Here is a 15,289-nt window from a genome sequence, read left to right on the forward strand (position 1 = left end):
ATATGGTGTTGGGTCCCAATAATGCCCTTTAATATTTCTCAAGCTACTTTTCTATTCGAAACTACAAAATCTCCAACTCCGCTAAAAAATGTTCACCAAGACCCTACGAAACTTGACATTTAATACTCTCTAAAGGAGTCACCCAAATTCGAATCCACAACATCTATGGCCCAAGATAACAACTTTACCCCTAGGCCACTTGTTCGTTGGTCACCAGCAGTATGTGCTTGAATGTTTGGTGTTGTTCTTTTTCAAAAAAGAACTAATGTGTAACGATGATTTGATTGTCTATGCACTAACTATCGTCCATTGCTTATCAAGCTTTACGTGGCTCTTTCAATGAAATAGAACACTATTCAATGCACATTGATGAGGATGTATGTGTGAAGTGAAGAAGGGCCTTGTCTTGTCTCCATTTGTGGGTGGCCATTTTGCTACTAACACTTATTGCCTTGTTGGATTGTCTCTCTTGCTCTTGGTCAGCTCGGACATGAACAACATTTATGTACCTGTATATCTTCTCATGTACCATATTTCTGCCCTGGCCTTCCCAGACCCTAAATTTCTGACATAGTTTTATCAGGGTCCACTTGGGAGTCCTAAAATATTGCATAGGTAAATACTTGTTTCTACAAAAAGGAATACGAAAACCTGAGGGCTTATAATAGAAAACAGCAGACTTGACTTGTACAAAATGAATTTAATGCCTTGTGTAGAAATTTCTAAATATAAGAAGTGAAATTAGGAGAGTTGTTGGAGAGTTCTTCTAACTTCACACCTCAGAATTCAAAGAATGAACTATCTGAATAAATACTCAAGCATTCGACAACTGATTAACATAATCCCAAGATAGGTAGAACATACAAAACCACAGAGGCTGTGGGATGGCTACAATAAATACTTGCCTCCCATCTACATACAGCTCAAAATCAGAAAACTCGATTTACTCGATTTCCCTCCTTCGTTACTTCCCCTGTGATACACATTCACTAAGCTCTGGCAACAGGACTCCCAAAAAAATTGTGCTTACAGAGGCCAAAGAATGAATACGAACTGATTACAGTCTTCTGAACAAAGAAGAAACATGTTCAGAAGGACTGCGCCTAGTCCTAGAAGATCTTTACTTCACTACAATCGTCTTCATTTGCACTGATTTGACTGTGATGTCCAGTCATCAAGAAGGTTAGTAATGGACTCTTCCAGCTTTTTTGCTTGAGGCCCAGGTTTCATGATATTGACATCACCCCATTGAGAGCAGGGATCCATCCACCAGCTTCTCCGGCCAGAGCACCATGCACCTGGGGAAGGTCGCTTGCGACCACGATTTAGAATCTTTTCATCAATCAAGTTCAGTACAGGATCATCTTTCTGAAATTGTCTTGCAAAAGCAGCTCCGCTTTGAACCATTTGATCAAAGTCTGAAACATTGAGAAAGTGAGGTTCCATCCCCGGCGGACTGTCCCAGATCACATATCTCAAATCACTGTTCACTGTAGTGTTCTTGAATTCAGGAGAGTTGCATATAACGGAATGGAAATAACCTTCTTGGGACAAAATTACATTGGTAAAATACATAAGCATGGTTCGTGGCAAGTTATCCCAACCAAGTATACAAAATTCGAGAAATGGTCGACTAAGTGTGACCCATGGCGAACCTGCAGATTATGAATGTCACTGACTAGCATTCCCAGTTGAAAGATACCAAAAACATAAACTTGACTTGTGTGTTATAGTTATACACACACACTGTTACATATATGTGTGTAAGAGGGAGAGTATTGAAGAGACTTGCCTGTAAATGCTTTAAAAGCATCGGGTGTTTTCCGTTTTTCTGTAGCATGAAAAATTTGGCTCCTCCTGGCTAGGTAGATCGCTGGATCAACTACAATTGGTTGAAACCTTTGAGATCTGCATAGAAAAGTAAAATGCCAATCATCTGGATTTAATCTATGTGCCATAAAAATAGCCATATATAAAATGTTTTTTGCTAAAAAAAACCCTCAGCAAAACCAAGTGGAAGGGTTTGCATACTCTTTCCATCCAAGGTCACTGGTGTGATCAATGAAATTGAGATCTCTTCCGACAGAGGAGAAGACATGAGAAAGATCTGGGGATATGAAAAAGAAAAAAAACTAGTGAGGAAAAAGCCTCCAAACACACAGCAAGATATAAATTACGGTGAAAATTTAGGAGTCTCCCACATCCTTCTGATTTCATATCAATCCATGTTGCTTGTGCATACATATGGGAGTGTGAATGTGCAATCGGCGTTACAAAGAGAAAAACAGCAGAGGAAGAGCAAAGATAATAATGCCAACTGTCAACTAATGACAGTAAACCAACATTAAAGTAAACAAAAGTAATTAAATCCACTAGGAAAAGATTCCTTTAAGAAGTCAAGAAGTAACAATATAAAGCAAGCCTACTCTGGTATGCATATTCCAATAATTCCTACACTACCTAAATGGAACTTCATTTAATTAACAAGCATCCAACTTTTAAAAGATACTAGCCGAGAATAATAAATATTCACTAGTTAAAGTTGCAGCTCATCAAGTGTACCAATAAGAAATCAAACAATTGAAATCTCAAGTTCAACCAAAACATTGAATCTTAAACACTTCAGGTTTCAAACGTATTCCAACCCGAAAGATCATATTAAATACATCAAACCAACCCTCATTGCCTAAAACTGAAAGCTCTTCAGCGATAGTTTTTACCCCACTAACCAATTTTCATCCAAAAATGGTTTCTGTATAATTAGAGAGTGGCCAACAGATAAGAGTTTTAAAATGTTAATGTCAAAATGCCAAACATGAGACAGCGTAATAACAATCACCAAACAACCCTCATCCGGTTTAATCCATGCTCTTAGGGGAAGATCCTTGTGTAATCAAAACTAGTAATACTGAGTTTAGAGTTAAAGCGAAATTTAAGAAATTTAACTATACCGAATTCACTCACACTGCTATGAAAAATCAATCTTTTAAACATTGAAAGGGACATCAAGTCAAGTCAGCTTTTCTAAACAATTATAGGAAAGTATTATTATCTACACATGTAAAAAGATTGGTATTGCTAAGCAGCTAAGGCAAAAACAAGGGCAATCCCAGTTACCTCTAAATCAAAACCAATAATCCCAGCCCTATTATCCTAACTAATATAAAGCATCAAGAGCATTTTGTATTACTCATTCCAAATACAAAAATCAACCTAGTTGTAACTTATGCTTATTTTTACAGAACCTTCAAGATTTTGCAATTATAAGAAACCGATTGTATTTTTTTTTTAGAAAAAAGATTCATTGATCACAATTATGGCTTTCTTTGTGTAAATAAAATGGTCAGTCTCATAGTTTTTCCTTATGGAATTCAATTCCTCATGCAAACCTACCTAGTAATTTCTAATTTGGTCACATCTTTCTATTAGTTTCCTTTGAAGAAAAAATATATCATTTTTTCTAATTACAATAAAGCCTTTATTCACATCTAACATTTCCCATCTCACAAATCACTACCTTTTTCCACAAAATCAAAAGACCTCAATAATTCTCCATTTTAAAAGTATTGTCACTAATAAAAGGCACAAAACAAGAGAAGTTTACCAAATTGGCATACCATCCTGTGTGAGAAGCGGGTAATCACTCGCAGTCAATGTAATAAACCAATTCCAACCACTATCAAGCCTCAACAATATAGCCGCCGCACGCAAAGTGGTGGCGATATTTGTAGACCCCATGTAAGTAAGTCGATCAGGTTTCCCCAATACATCCACATTCCCAAAAGCCCGAATTGGCGCCACCGACTTAACCAGCCCAGACAGCTTCCGCCTCTCTTCCTCCGACGCCTCCACTGTCAGATGCAAAAGGTACCGATTACGTGGGTGATAAACTGCCAGCAAGAGCCTGAACATCCGGTCACAGTCACCTCGTCCACCCCATATATAGTAAGCAAACGCCGGCGGATAATGAGATCCTACTTGAATGATCGATGGGAAGGGTTTTGAGAAGCTAAAGGCTGATATTGAAGAGAACAACAGTATAATGAGCGAGAGAAATGCAGCGGAGAAAAGGGTCAAAAGCCATTTCCTCTCAGCTCCCATAATTGGCGACCTTTCAAGTTGAGTCCCAAAAATAGATTCCTGGGAAAGTAAAGAAAAAAAAAGGCTAATCAGTTGACGAGAACATGTAATAAAAAAACACAGAAACCAAAAGGATAATCCTTTAAGTTAATGATAAAATAGTCTTGAAAAGATATTATTTGATTAATAAGTTGACAACCATGCTTGTTTACAAAACTTACTCAAGACAGAAACTTACGAAGGCAAAAACAAAACAAAAAATTACTGAAACACAATCTCAATATTCATTAACCTAGTTAGATAAGAAAAATAATAATTTGAGCCATACTCTGAAGCCAATCGTAATAATAAAACTTACTCATAGTAAAGAAACCAAACCCAACTATAAAACAAAGAAGCTAAGCAAGTATCTCCAAAACAAACCCCAACTAACACTCAATCAGTAAATTCTCACTTTGTCCAGAAAATCACAAAATTAAATCACAATAAAAACCCCTTACATACCTAGTAGCACATAGAATTTCACAATGCTTTGGTAACAAGCACTCAAATTCAGTTCCAATTACTTTTTCAAATAACCAAAATAAAAAAATATACAATAGTAATTTGATTACCATGACAAAAGCAATGTAACACGCTCATTCATCCCCATTTGCTACCATGACAATCTCACTCAAATAAACTGTATAGTTTCAACTAATCAGCAAGCACAAAACGCACAGAACATCTAGCACACATATTAATTATTCATTCAGCCAGCACAAAGATTCAGAACAGAGCATAAATTGTACAGTTTTAACATATTAACTAAAAATTTAAGGAAAAAAACTAACCAGAGATATTACAATCAAAACCGAGAGTCCAAACTCCAAACCGAGACACAAAAATGAAGATTTACCTAAAAAAACTATATATATATATACACACATATATATAATATTGACAAGTAATATATCAGGGCAAGAACAATACCATATCAAAATAGAATTCGTAGAAAAATCAAATAGCATAACAAAACTGATAAGTTTATATAAGGAAAGGTTCTGATTCAAATGTCTCGAAAAACCTCACTCACCTGGGCGAGCAACGTAACCAGCTCCGTGAGAGTGAGGAGCAGAGAATGAACTTGAAGCTTCAAATAGAGGGAATAAGATTAGGGATTCCTTAATGTTTTATATATATATATTCTTGTTTCAATAACAGGCGAGCGGTTTGTGAAGGATCAACGGGAAGGGTTCCGAGAAGCTAAAGGCGGCGGATGTTAAAGAGAACAACAGAAAGAAATGCAGCGGAGAAAAGGGTCAAAAGCCATTTCCATTCAGCTGACTCTTCCGAATCAAATCAACAACGAATTCCCTCTCCGGGTCGGATCTTCCCGAATTCTGATGGCGTTTTGGGAAATGGGAATTCGAAGATCTTGATGAAATCTTCCGTGGTAATGGCTGGCGTACACGAAATGAAGTGTTGCTCAGAGATTTCAAAAATCACAGCTTTCCAACAAAAAACACTCTCTTCTTTCTTCTTCTTCTTCGTCTTCTTCTTCTTGTTCTTATTTTCTAGGGTTGGGATTTTGAGTCTAGATTTGCAGCAATGAATAAAGCCAGAGTTAATCAATACCTTTCTCCCCTTTTTTAGATTTTGAATATTCTCTCTCTCTCTCTCTCTCTCTCTGAATGAATAGCTTGAGAGTTTACGCCCTTACGAAATCAATTCCATTTTTGTGTGTTTTATTTTGGAAAACAAAATCTCACGCTCATCGCTCGCGCGTGAAAACACGCTCCGAACATGAGACAGAAATTCGGCTGGTGCGTGGTCATCACGAGTCCCCTAGCGAAGGTGGGGAATCTTACGATTGCAGTGCTTTCCTTTATAAAATGGATTAATCGAACTTTGTTTTTTAAAACCGACAGAAGTTGCTATATCCAGATCGAGTGAGTGAGGTGAGGTGGAAATAGTGAGTTTGAACTTTGAATCGCACCGTTTTATTTGATTTTTTTAGATTGTTTTGACAAAGACGTATTTTTTGTTTGGTGAGACATTGGGATTATAAAGTTATAAAAATTGTAAAGATGGGAATGGGAATGGGAATGGGAATGGGAATGCTACGAGTGTTGGGTGTTGAGTAGGACTATGAGGTTAGGTTAGGTTAACGATGACCGAACAGATATATGTCTCTTTTTTTGTTTTCACTCTTGACCAATTCATTAATTGCAACATTAAATAAGGCAAGAGTAACGATAAGTGTCTAGTCAATTACACCCGAACATCACTCATATTTATCAACGTTTATGTGTCATTTTTCATTTATTTTGTTGTGGGGGTCATCTTAAATAAGTATAATAAATAAAAAAAAATTATCATATAAATGTGTGTAATATTTAGATATAATTTGTGTGTATATATTATTACTTGTATATAATAATAATTAAACAATCTTCATACTATCTTCATCTAAATTAGACATAAAGTTGTTGATTTAGCATCGTGGTTGTTTACCATACATATGAGAATTTCTAAGAAATTTTCGAAAAATCATAATCAGTATAATTTAATATTGAGTCTCACATATTTATTGGTACAATTTAGTATTGATCCCACGTAATCAATTGCACAAATCTAATGATAGAGCTAGGGGACTAGGTGGCCATGGCCCCCGAACTTTTCTTTCTACATTTTTGTATAATATACTTTTGAAAAAAAAACTAATATAAATATATATATATATTAGCCCCTCTAAAATTAAACAAAAGTTATACATTTATATATTTTTTATATATATTAATATAATCTTCATTAACAAAAAAAACTCTCCGTGTATGTTTTAGTCTAGCTTCGTCAGTGCACCAATTAATGTAAAGTGATATTGGGCACCATAGGTGCTTTATAATAATGCTCCATAGATGTAGGGGCTCTTAACGGGGGACGGGGACTAGGGGTGCACACGGGTCGGGCTTTCGAATTTCGAGTGCGTTGGGTTCGGGTTTTGCGGGTTCGGGTGAGGAAATGTGGTACCGAACCCGCCCAAAACTTTCAAATTTTTGGGTAATTTTGGGTTTTGGATGTGGTCGGGTTAGGTGGGATCGGGTTTCAGGTAAGATTGGGGCGAAAAATGGTTTTGGGCTGAAAATGGGCCTTGGTAAAAAAAAAATTAAAATACCAATTTTTTGACACTTTTTATATTTTTGACATGTTTTCTTGTAAAAAAGGATAGAGAAAATTACAAATTAAAATCATATTATCCTAACTTTGTTGTTAGTTTGGTTTAATTGTTTTTGTACAAGCTTTTTTAGGGTTTCAGATTTTTTTTTAAAATACACCAGAACTCGTATATGTTAAGTTTTAGAACCCAAACTCGACCCGACACATGTCGAATTTCGATCGGATTAGGCCCGAAATGGACGGGTTTTATGAAAAAATGGGTTTTCTTGGCTCGGGTCAGGCAGATTGTGCTGGTTTTTGAGTTTTGCAGATCAAATGTTCAGCCCTACCCCATCCCGAACCTGCCCCATTTATATTCAATTTTTTATTTATTTTTAATGTAAAGATTATTAAAAATATATTTAATATAATTCCATAATTTATATATATATACAAATATATATCTTTAAGGGGTAATTTTATTTTTTATTATTTTATATCAAAAAGTATTAATTTTTTTAAATTATTTTACAAATTTTAGAAAAATATAATCAAACTTTTTATTAAATAGATATATGTCGTACCCCTATTTAAACGAGAGTTGGGATGGGGAGTCATTCCCGCTCTATTTACATCCCTAATTAGAATTTTAATGTGACTTTTCAAATTACGTTTATTTATTTTCTAAAGGTTGCTCATATTTTGCTTAAATATTAATTTACACTTTTGTGAATTTTAAAATATCAAATTATATATTTCTGTAAATACTTATTTGTACTCCTGAGTTTTTAATGTTACCCATTTGAACAATCCAAGGGGGTCGATCTAGGTAAGGGTGAATGTTGGAAAGTGTGGGTAGGCACAATATTCCAAGGTTTGAACCTTCCTAGACTCAAAAACTTGGGTCGATCGTCTGGTCGAACAGCCAGGGCCCTGTAGGATTTTTTTTTTGTCAAAATAGATTGTTTTACTAATCAAGATTGAACAACAAAATATATTAGAGGGAAGACCTCATCCAACCAGAAAAACTTATTGTCTAGCCAAAGGGCATGCTTAGCCAATCCATGGGTCATAGTATTGAAATTGTGACCAACATTAGAAAGAGATGTCTTCGAAAGATTAGACAATAGAGCTTTAATGTTAATAAAGATTACACCCAACTCATTATGATAAACTTTGTTGCTACTTAGGGCCAAAACCAAAGAAATAGAATATGGAAACACTTCATTAATAAGGAGTCCTAAAGGTTGAGCCCAATCCAGTGCCACTAGAAGAGCAAGAGTTTCTGCCTAAAAATCTGATAGGTTACCAAAATACAAAGCAAGATAGATAACTATCAGTATTCTAAAAACCTAAGTTCGGGAGAAAAGACAGAACAATTCCAACCAAAGGGACCTATTTGGTTAGACATTTATTCCTATTGTTATTACTAATGAAGAAATCTAGAATACATAGTGTTTACATACATTACAACATTAGAAATGTAAGGCAGAAGAATTTATAGGTACTACAAAAAGAACAACTAGGATTTTTAAATATGCCCCGAAATACATTAAATTAGTTATAAAATAAATAAATATATATATGTAAATAAAACAAAAATAAATAAATAAATAATACCCATTTCAACAAAACAAAAATTATAAATTAATTTTAACAAGACAATAATAACTTACTTTTACTTACTTAAAATTATTTAAAAAAATATAAGTTTACTATTTGAAATAAAATTTTATTAAAAGTGTGATAAATAAAATAAAGTATTCGTTATAATTTTTATTCTTTGCTTAAAATAATTAATTTCTTTAAACGATTTAAAATTAAAAATTTATTCCTAAAAAGCAAAATAATATTTGTAAACTATTTATATTTAATTAGTGAATATAAAATAATCATAAAAATATATATAGGGTATTAATATTTTATAAAAAAATAATTTTAAATCGTAAAATACATGAAATCATAGTGAAATATAGAGGGAGGGAAACAATTTAAAATTTTTTGTTGAATGAAAATGTTTACATTAATAAAAAATTTAAAATATCATTTGTCAAAATATGAATGTAAGCCTAAATTTGAGATGCAATTTTAAAATTACAAAAATAAACAATTTAAAAGTTTTTGTTGAATGAAAATGTTTTCAGTAATTATCCATAATATTGTGTGTGATTTTCATTAATCAGTTTTAATTTGTTATTACTATCGCTTCCTTCTCTTTTTAAAATCGTATAGTAATTAATAATTAAGCTTTTTACGTAATACAAACTCATAAAAAAGAAGAAAATTCACAAGAAAAACAAACGTGTTGACAAATTTTTATATTTTAACACTCAAAAGAGTTGTTAAGCCAGAACATCATCAATTATTTATTTATGTATTTTTGTTTCTTTTACTCTAACCTAACTCATTTGTTCTCCTCCTACCTACATTTCTAAATTTGTCCTTACACGTAAAAAAAATTACGTCATTCATTTATTTTTAATACTTCTTTTTAAGCATTGACCATATAATTTTGTACTAAATTAATTAAGATTTCTTCCTTGAATAATGTACAATCATGTGGTTTGAACATGCAAATCATCTTAACATGTATATTTAACATTATTAATCTATTCTTTGTACTTAAAAAAAATCAAATAAAACAGTGCAATTCAAAGTGTACTGGACATCCGAGAATTTGAGCAAAAAAAGAGAGTAAAAAATTTCACATTAAAAGACCAAAAAATCATTATAAAATCAAATAAAATTGATAAATTAATTATACATTATTAGAATGAAGAAATATTTTAAGCAACTAATTATTCTAACCCACATGATTTGATCCTTGACACTTTTTTAATAATTTCTGGAAAAATCTCATTCTCGGATTGGTGCCATTTTTTTTATATAGAAGGTATCCATCTTTTTCTTTATCATGATAAAGTCACTTAAAAAAGGGAAAGAAATAAAGAGTTACAAATTTAATTAGCCGAAAAATAAATAGCATATATATTTTTCTAATGATGAGATGTGAGATACTCAGGCCATGTTTTTTTCCTATTAAGAGGGAAATAGTGAGAGTAAGAGGAATCCTAGGTCTTGGTAGCACTTCCATACTATCCTACTATTAGTTCATAAAATAACTTTGAGCCCGTCCAGCCGGTCCACGAGTCTTAAAATTTGGGGACGATAATATTCATCGACACTACTTGATACGACAAACAACAATTATATCATATGTTACAGTATTGCATCAAAATTATGCATCAAAATATTACACACAACTGACGTGACAGTTTCTTTTAGTCAATCTTCAGACGGGACATATTATTTTAAAAAACAATACTATCAGTTATTTTAGGGTATAATTTTAGTGAACTTATAATTGTAGCTATATTCTTGTGCCTGCAAATGGTGTATAGAAGAAAAAAAATTAAATTAAAAAATGATGAACCATTACCATTATTGAAACACTGTCATGTCAACACATAAATGACATCTTAAATAACTCCCATTCATACTAATATTATTTGTTACCTTTCCTCTTCTTCTTTTCTTCCTGTTTTTCCCCTTGTAAATGTTATTAACATCAACACTCAGATGGAATTGACGGAATCTTCATCGCTGCCTTCGCTGTCGCTGCTGCTACTGCTTGCACTACCGCTACTACTTCCACTTCCACTGCTACTACTAGAAGAGGAAGTCTGTTCACCCCTCTCCTCGGCATTCACTTGAGCTCTTAGTGCTTCTGCAGCATTTGGACCCTTGTCAACTTCATCACCGCTATCATCAACATCAGCAATCTCATCATCAGTGTCATTTTGACGTGGTACGATCATGTCAAACCCTGTGTTGGATTTATCTTCTGCAGCAGCATTTCCATCTTCAGCTGCAGGTGACGCGGTGCCAAAAATGTCCTCCATGTCTATGTCTTGATGTTCCTCGACTTCATCGTTCTTAGGTTCTGGTGATGCAGCAGATATGTTTGGTGGTTCAGATGTATGATCAGCGATCACCTTACTGGCAGATTTTGTACTCACTGCATAATAAATAACATTATGATCTGGTCGCATGGCTTACAAAACAAAAACATTACAACTAACTACTGTTAATTAACCCCATCAAGAGGAACGACATATCAGCATATGATGTAAAGCCTTATTCAGGTTAACCTGACAAAAACTAGTCAAAAATCCGGCATTTTTCAAATATCATGTGTACTTTTCCAATGATTACACTCATTTGTCTGTAATAAGATCACACGTCTTGTTTATGAAAGTAAATAAGTGGCACCCATCTTGATAATTGGCATCAAAAAACAAAAAAAACCAACATCTATGAGTTTGTTGGCATGAGGTTCTCCGGGACTTCAAATTTGAAACATCAAAATATAAGTTCAACAGAGCAAATCCCCATATGAATGAGAAATGCCCAAAAAGTATCAGAGAAAAGTTGGCCTTTAGTCGTAGATGACAAAAGGCAAACCAATACAAACAGTGGTGGAGACCCGTTTCCATAAAGAAATGAATTCTTGAAAGGCACAAACCAGATAAGAAATTACATGTACCTGCATTCTCTGGTCCACCAATATCAATTCGTTCCACCTCAACCTGCACAGATAGATACAACATAAAAGGTTCAAACACATAAATTGCAATTTTGAGTACATGAAAGAATACACAGTTTGAAGCGTTTAAATAACTTGGGAACATTGCTTATTCACAAAGACTTTCCACCAGCAAGTCTGTAAGGAAAGATATATTGACAGAAAAAGAGGCACGTCTACCTCAATGTATTTGGAGTTTACTATCAGGTAGCATTCCAGGTCTAAGTGTTTGGTCTAAAATTGGAATATTTATGAGAAAGTATCATCTATTTGATTTATGAATCACAGAAGTTAAAGCAATCCTAACATAATCCCCTCGTGAGACTCTTAGATATCAGCAGTTAACAAGTTGGATTGCAAATTTTAAATCCAAAGTAAAAGTTCTTCAGAAGTTAATTGACCATACACAAGTTCATGACTGCCAAAGGCTAAACACGAACATCTAAAATCACGGCCATCTATTACAAGTTGAACCTACGGACTATTCTGGCAACAGGTCATACGAATGTACCAACATAAGAAGGTTGATTACTAATTATGATATAATCTCTACGAGTCTATGTCTCTTATCATTATCAAAGTTTAGTTCAAGAAAATAACTGGGACAAGGTTCAAAAGTTCGACAGCATCTGCATCTCAGGATGAAAAAAGAATAAAAAAAATCCAATTTTTTAAGGATCATTCATTCTCTCAAATTGTCATTGTTATGTACCAACAAAATTCTACATGTGGTCATCATCTGACAAAGAAGTGAAAGCGTCCCACATCAAAAATGCTATGAAATTAACATGAAATAGGAACTAACCGGCACTGCAGGGTATGAGCTTCTACCAACATGAACTGTCTTCTGAGCCTTTGCAACAGGAGATAATCGAGGCTCTATCGCTGCTGCAGCAGCGGCAGCAGCAGCAGCCGATTCACCGGGCTGTCGAACGTGTCGGAGTTGTTTGACACCCCGATGTAGCCGCTCCAAGCGAAAAGTCTCCCCATCAAAGAACAATACAGCATCGTGATCCTTGTAATCCTCACTTTTTCCCTCGAATGCCACCTTAGGTTTTCCCAATTGATTGTTCTGAAATTCTACACTAACCCTATTCTCCTTTGTTTTGCGTAACGACCCAGCCTTGCTCTTATCAATCGAAGCCGGTTTAAACTCATCTGAATTCATATTAATTAAAAAATTAAAACCAACCAACCAACCATGACAACAAATTTACAAAACTACTTTCTTTTCTCACATTTACTTGAGAATCAAACAACAAAGGTACTTACATCGTAAAGTGCAGTACTTGGAGGAATCATCCTTAAATGAAGAACCTAGAGCTAGATTGTACCATCTATCGGGTTGAGGAGCAGTCTTTGGCTCTTCCTTGGCGATGTTTGCCATTACTACTGTGACATAAATATGGGATTGGTGGTGAGTGGTGAAGGTGGTGGCAGTACGGCAGAGGCTCTGTACCCGGCTGAGGTCACTCAACTCAGTTCGTGTGTGTTAGAGTTTTGACTATGATAGAGGACTGGAAGGGAGATCGGAGAGATCGGCCACCAGTAACGATGGGAAATTGGGGACTCTGTACTATAATTTTCAGTTGTAAAGACAATAAATTCTTATGATCTAAACAAATAGTTTTGGGCCACGTCTCCAATGTTTTACTAGGTACCCACGTGGAATGAAACCAATGGCTCAGATAGTAATGGTTTATAATTTATAAACTCAATACAGTTTTACTCCTATAATAATACTTTTTAAACTTAAAATGACAACCGAAGACACCTGAAATCCATAATAAATCCCTATGCAATTAACAGTCGAAAAACCCCAGACTTGGAGTAAAGCTTCAAGGTGAGCCCCAAAAATAGATTCCTGGGAAAGTAAAAAAAGGCGTAATTAGTTGACCAGACATGCAATAAAAAAAACATGGAAACCAAAAGGATAATCATTAAAGTTGATAAAATAGTCTTGAAAAGATGCTACGAGTCATATAGTCAATCTTCTATTTTAACTTAAGAGAGTCCATTTTTTTGTATTTTTCTTCATGGCAGTATTCCTTAAAGATGCTGCAACTACAACCAACACCCCTATGAAAAAAAAAAAATTGGACATGTGTTTTGGAGTAGAGATTGATTAAGGGTTGAAATAGGAGGTTGTGTGCTAGTGACTGCCATTTCAATGGCAGAAGAAGACAACCATGATTGCTTACAAAACTTACTCAAGACAGAAACTTACTAAGGCCAAAAAATAAGAAACATAATAATTTGAGCCAAACTCTAATACCAATCGTAATAATAAAACTTATTCGTAGTAAAGAAACCAAACCCAACTAGAAAACAAAGAAGCTAAGCAAGTATCTCCAAAACAAACCCCAACTAACACTCAATCAGTAAATTCTCACTTTGTCCAGAAAATCACAAAATTAAACCACAATAAAAACCCTTTACATATCTAGTAGCACATAGAATTTCACAATGCTTTGGTAACACGCACTTAAGTTCAGTTCCAATTACCTTTTTTAAATAACCAAAATAATATATATATATATATATAATAGTAATTTGATTACCATGACAAAAGCAATGTATACTCATCCCCATTTGCTACCATGACCATCTCACTCAAATGAACTGTATGGTTTCACTTTCAACTTTCAACCAAACAGCAAGCACAAAACGCATAGAACATCAACAAGCACACATATATGATATTACAAGCAGAGCCGAGAATCCAAACTCCAAACCGAGACACCAAAATGAAGATATAATTAAAATATATATATTTATATGTATGCTCCTGGTTTAAAGAACATATCAGAATCACGACCATGAAGAAAAATTCCAAATTCAAACCCAAAAATTCAATCCATAACAAATTGAAAAAGTAACATCATATTCAAAACCAATCTTTAAAATCAGATTAAATTGGAAAAAAATCATTACAAGAAATTATATTATATCATTCAAAACAAAGCATCATGAAAATCCTAGATTTATAGCCATTTAGTTCTCAGATCAGATGAAAACAAAAAAAAAAACATTATCTCTTTTAAATCAGATCTGAGCAGTTCGTAACGAACCTCGGCCTTTGTTTGTAGCTCACAGAGAAGCCACCGTTGTCTCTCTTCGCCCTTCCCAGGTGGCGATCGTCCCTCCGCTACTCCGCCGCGAGAAGTTTTGCTCTAAGCCGCGCTGTAGCTTTCTTTATCGATCTCTTGTACTATTCTTCGCTTTGTACTCTTGACAAGTGGCATTCTTAGTTTACCCCTTTTTGTTTAGTTTTTAGAGTGGAACTCCAACGCACTATTTTTACGTGTGCATTTTGAGTTTACCAACCTAATTACATCTGCTCAATAAAATAAATATACAATATTTTACTAGAAAAGATTGTAAATACTCATTTTGTACCCCAACATAGGTGAACATTTGACTTTCAAAACCCGCCCGACTCGAACCCTAAGAACTCGAATTTTCGAAAAACCCATTCATTTCAGG

At 34.3% G+C, this 15,289-nt stretch overlaps 2 protein-coding genes across 4 annotated transcripts; both read right to left on the bottom strand.

Moving 5' to 3' along the window:
• Positions 1 to 785: 785 nt before the first annotated feature.
• On the bottom strand, positions 786 to 5,760 carry LOC133785224 (beta-glucuronosyltransferase GlcAT14A). Of its 2 annotated transcripts, XM_062224480.1 has the most exons (6): positions 5,156 to 5,760; positions 4,914 to 4,987; positions 3,618 to 4,140; positions 2,032 to 2,107; positions 1,793 to 1,908; positions 786 to 1,655 (listed from the first exon to the last, which is right to left on the bottom strand). In XM_062224480.1, the coding sequence occupies exons 3-6, from the start codon at positions 4,099 to 4,101 to the stop codon at positions 1,141 to 1,143; spliced, it is 1,191 nt and encodes a 396-aa protein (XP_062080464.1). In that variant the 5' UTR covers positions 4,102 to 4,140; positions 4,914 to 4,987; positions 5,156 to 5,760; the 3' UTR covers positions 786 to 1,140. The 2 variants fall into 2 exon arrangements, with proteins under 2 accessions (XP_062080464.1, XP_062080461.1); XM_062224477.1 differs by lacking the exon at positions 4,914 to 4,987 and having other exon boundaries at positions 5,156 to 5,759.
• Positions 5,761 to 10,366: 4,606 nt separating this feature from the next.
• Positions 10,367 to 15,066, bottom strand: LOC133785245 (uncharacterized). Of its 2 annotated transcripts, XR_009871410.1 has the most exons (6): positions 14,875 to 15,066; positions 13,076 to 13,667; positions 12,609 to 12,961; positions 11,765 to 11,807; positions 10,735 to 11,236; positions 10,367 to 10,602 (listed from the first exon to the last, which is right to left on the bottom strand). XR_009871410.1 is itself a non-coding variant. In XM_062224498.1 (5 exons), exons 2-5 carry the CDS (start codon positions 13,188 to 13,190, stop codon positions 10,794 to 10,796), a joined length of 954 nt encoding a protein of 317 aa, XP_062080482.1. In that variant the 5' UTR covers positions 13,191 to 13,667; positions 14,875 to 15,066; the 3' UTR covers positions 10,636 to 10,793. The 2 variants fall into 2 exon arrangements, 1 of the variants encoding a protein (XP_062080482.1); XM_062224498.1 differs by lacking the exon at positions 10,367 to 10,602 and having other exon boundaries at positions 10,636 to 11,236.
• Positions 15,067 to 15,289: the final 223 nt, after the last annotated feature.

Source organism: Humulus lupulus, chromosome 1 (genome assembly GCF_963169125.1).
Source record: "Humulus lupulus chromosome 1, drHumLupu1.1, whole genome shotgun sequence".
NCBI lineage: Eukaryota > Viridiplantae > Streptophyta > Magnoliopsida > Rosales > Cannabaceae > Humulus > Humulus lupulus.

What these genes read in the sequence shown, in the direction of transcription:
- LOC133785224 (XM_062224480.1), bottom strand. Translation starts at nt 4,101, where the DNA reads ATGGGAGCTGAGAGGAAATGGCTTTTGACCCTTTTCTCCGCTGCATTT. An exon ending in CCCGCTTCTCACACAGGATG is followed by an intron (nt 2,108 to 3,617) that starts GTATGCCAATTT and finishes TCATATCCCCAG; the next exon opens with ATCTTTCTCATGTCTTCTCC. An exon ending in AGTGACCTTGGATGGAAAGA is followed by an intron (nt 1,909 to 2,031) that starts GTATGCAAACCC and finishes TTTTCTATGCAG; the next exon opens with ATCTCAAAGGTTTCAACCAA.
- LOC133785245 (XM_062224498.1), bottom strand. Translation starts at nt 13,190, where the DNA reads ATGGCAAACATCGCCAAGGAAGAGCCAAAGACTGCTCCTCAACCCGAT. An exon ending in CAAGTACTGCACTTTACGAT is followed by an intron (nt 12,962 to 13,075) that starts GTAAGTACCTTT and finishes ATATGAATTCAG; the next exon opens with ATGAGTTTAAACCGGCTTCG. An exon ending in GCTCATACCCTGCAGTGCCG is followed by an intron (nt 11,808 to 12,608) that starts GTTAGTTCCTAT and finishes CTATCTGTGCAG; the next exon opens with GTTGAGGTGGAACGAATTGA.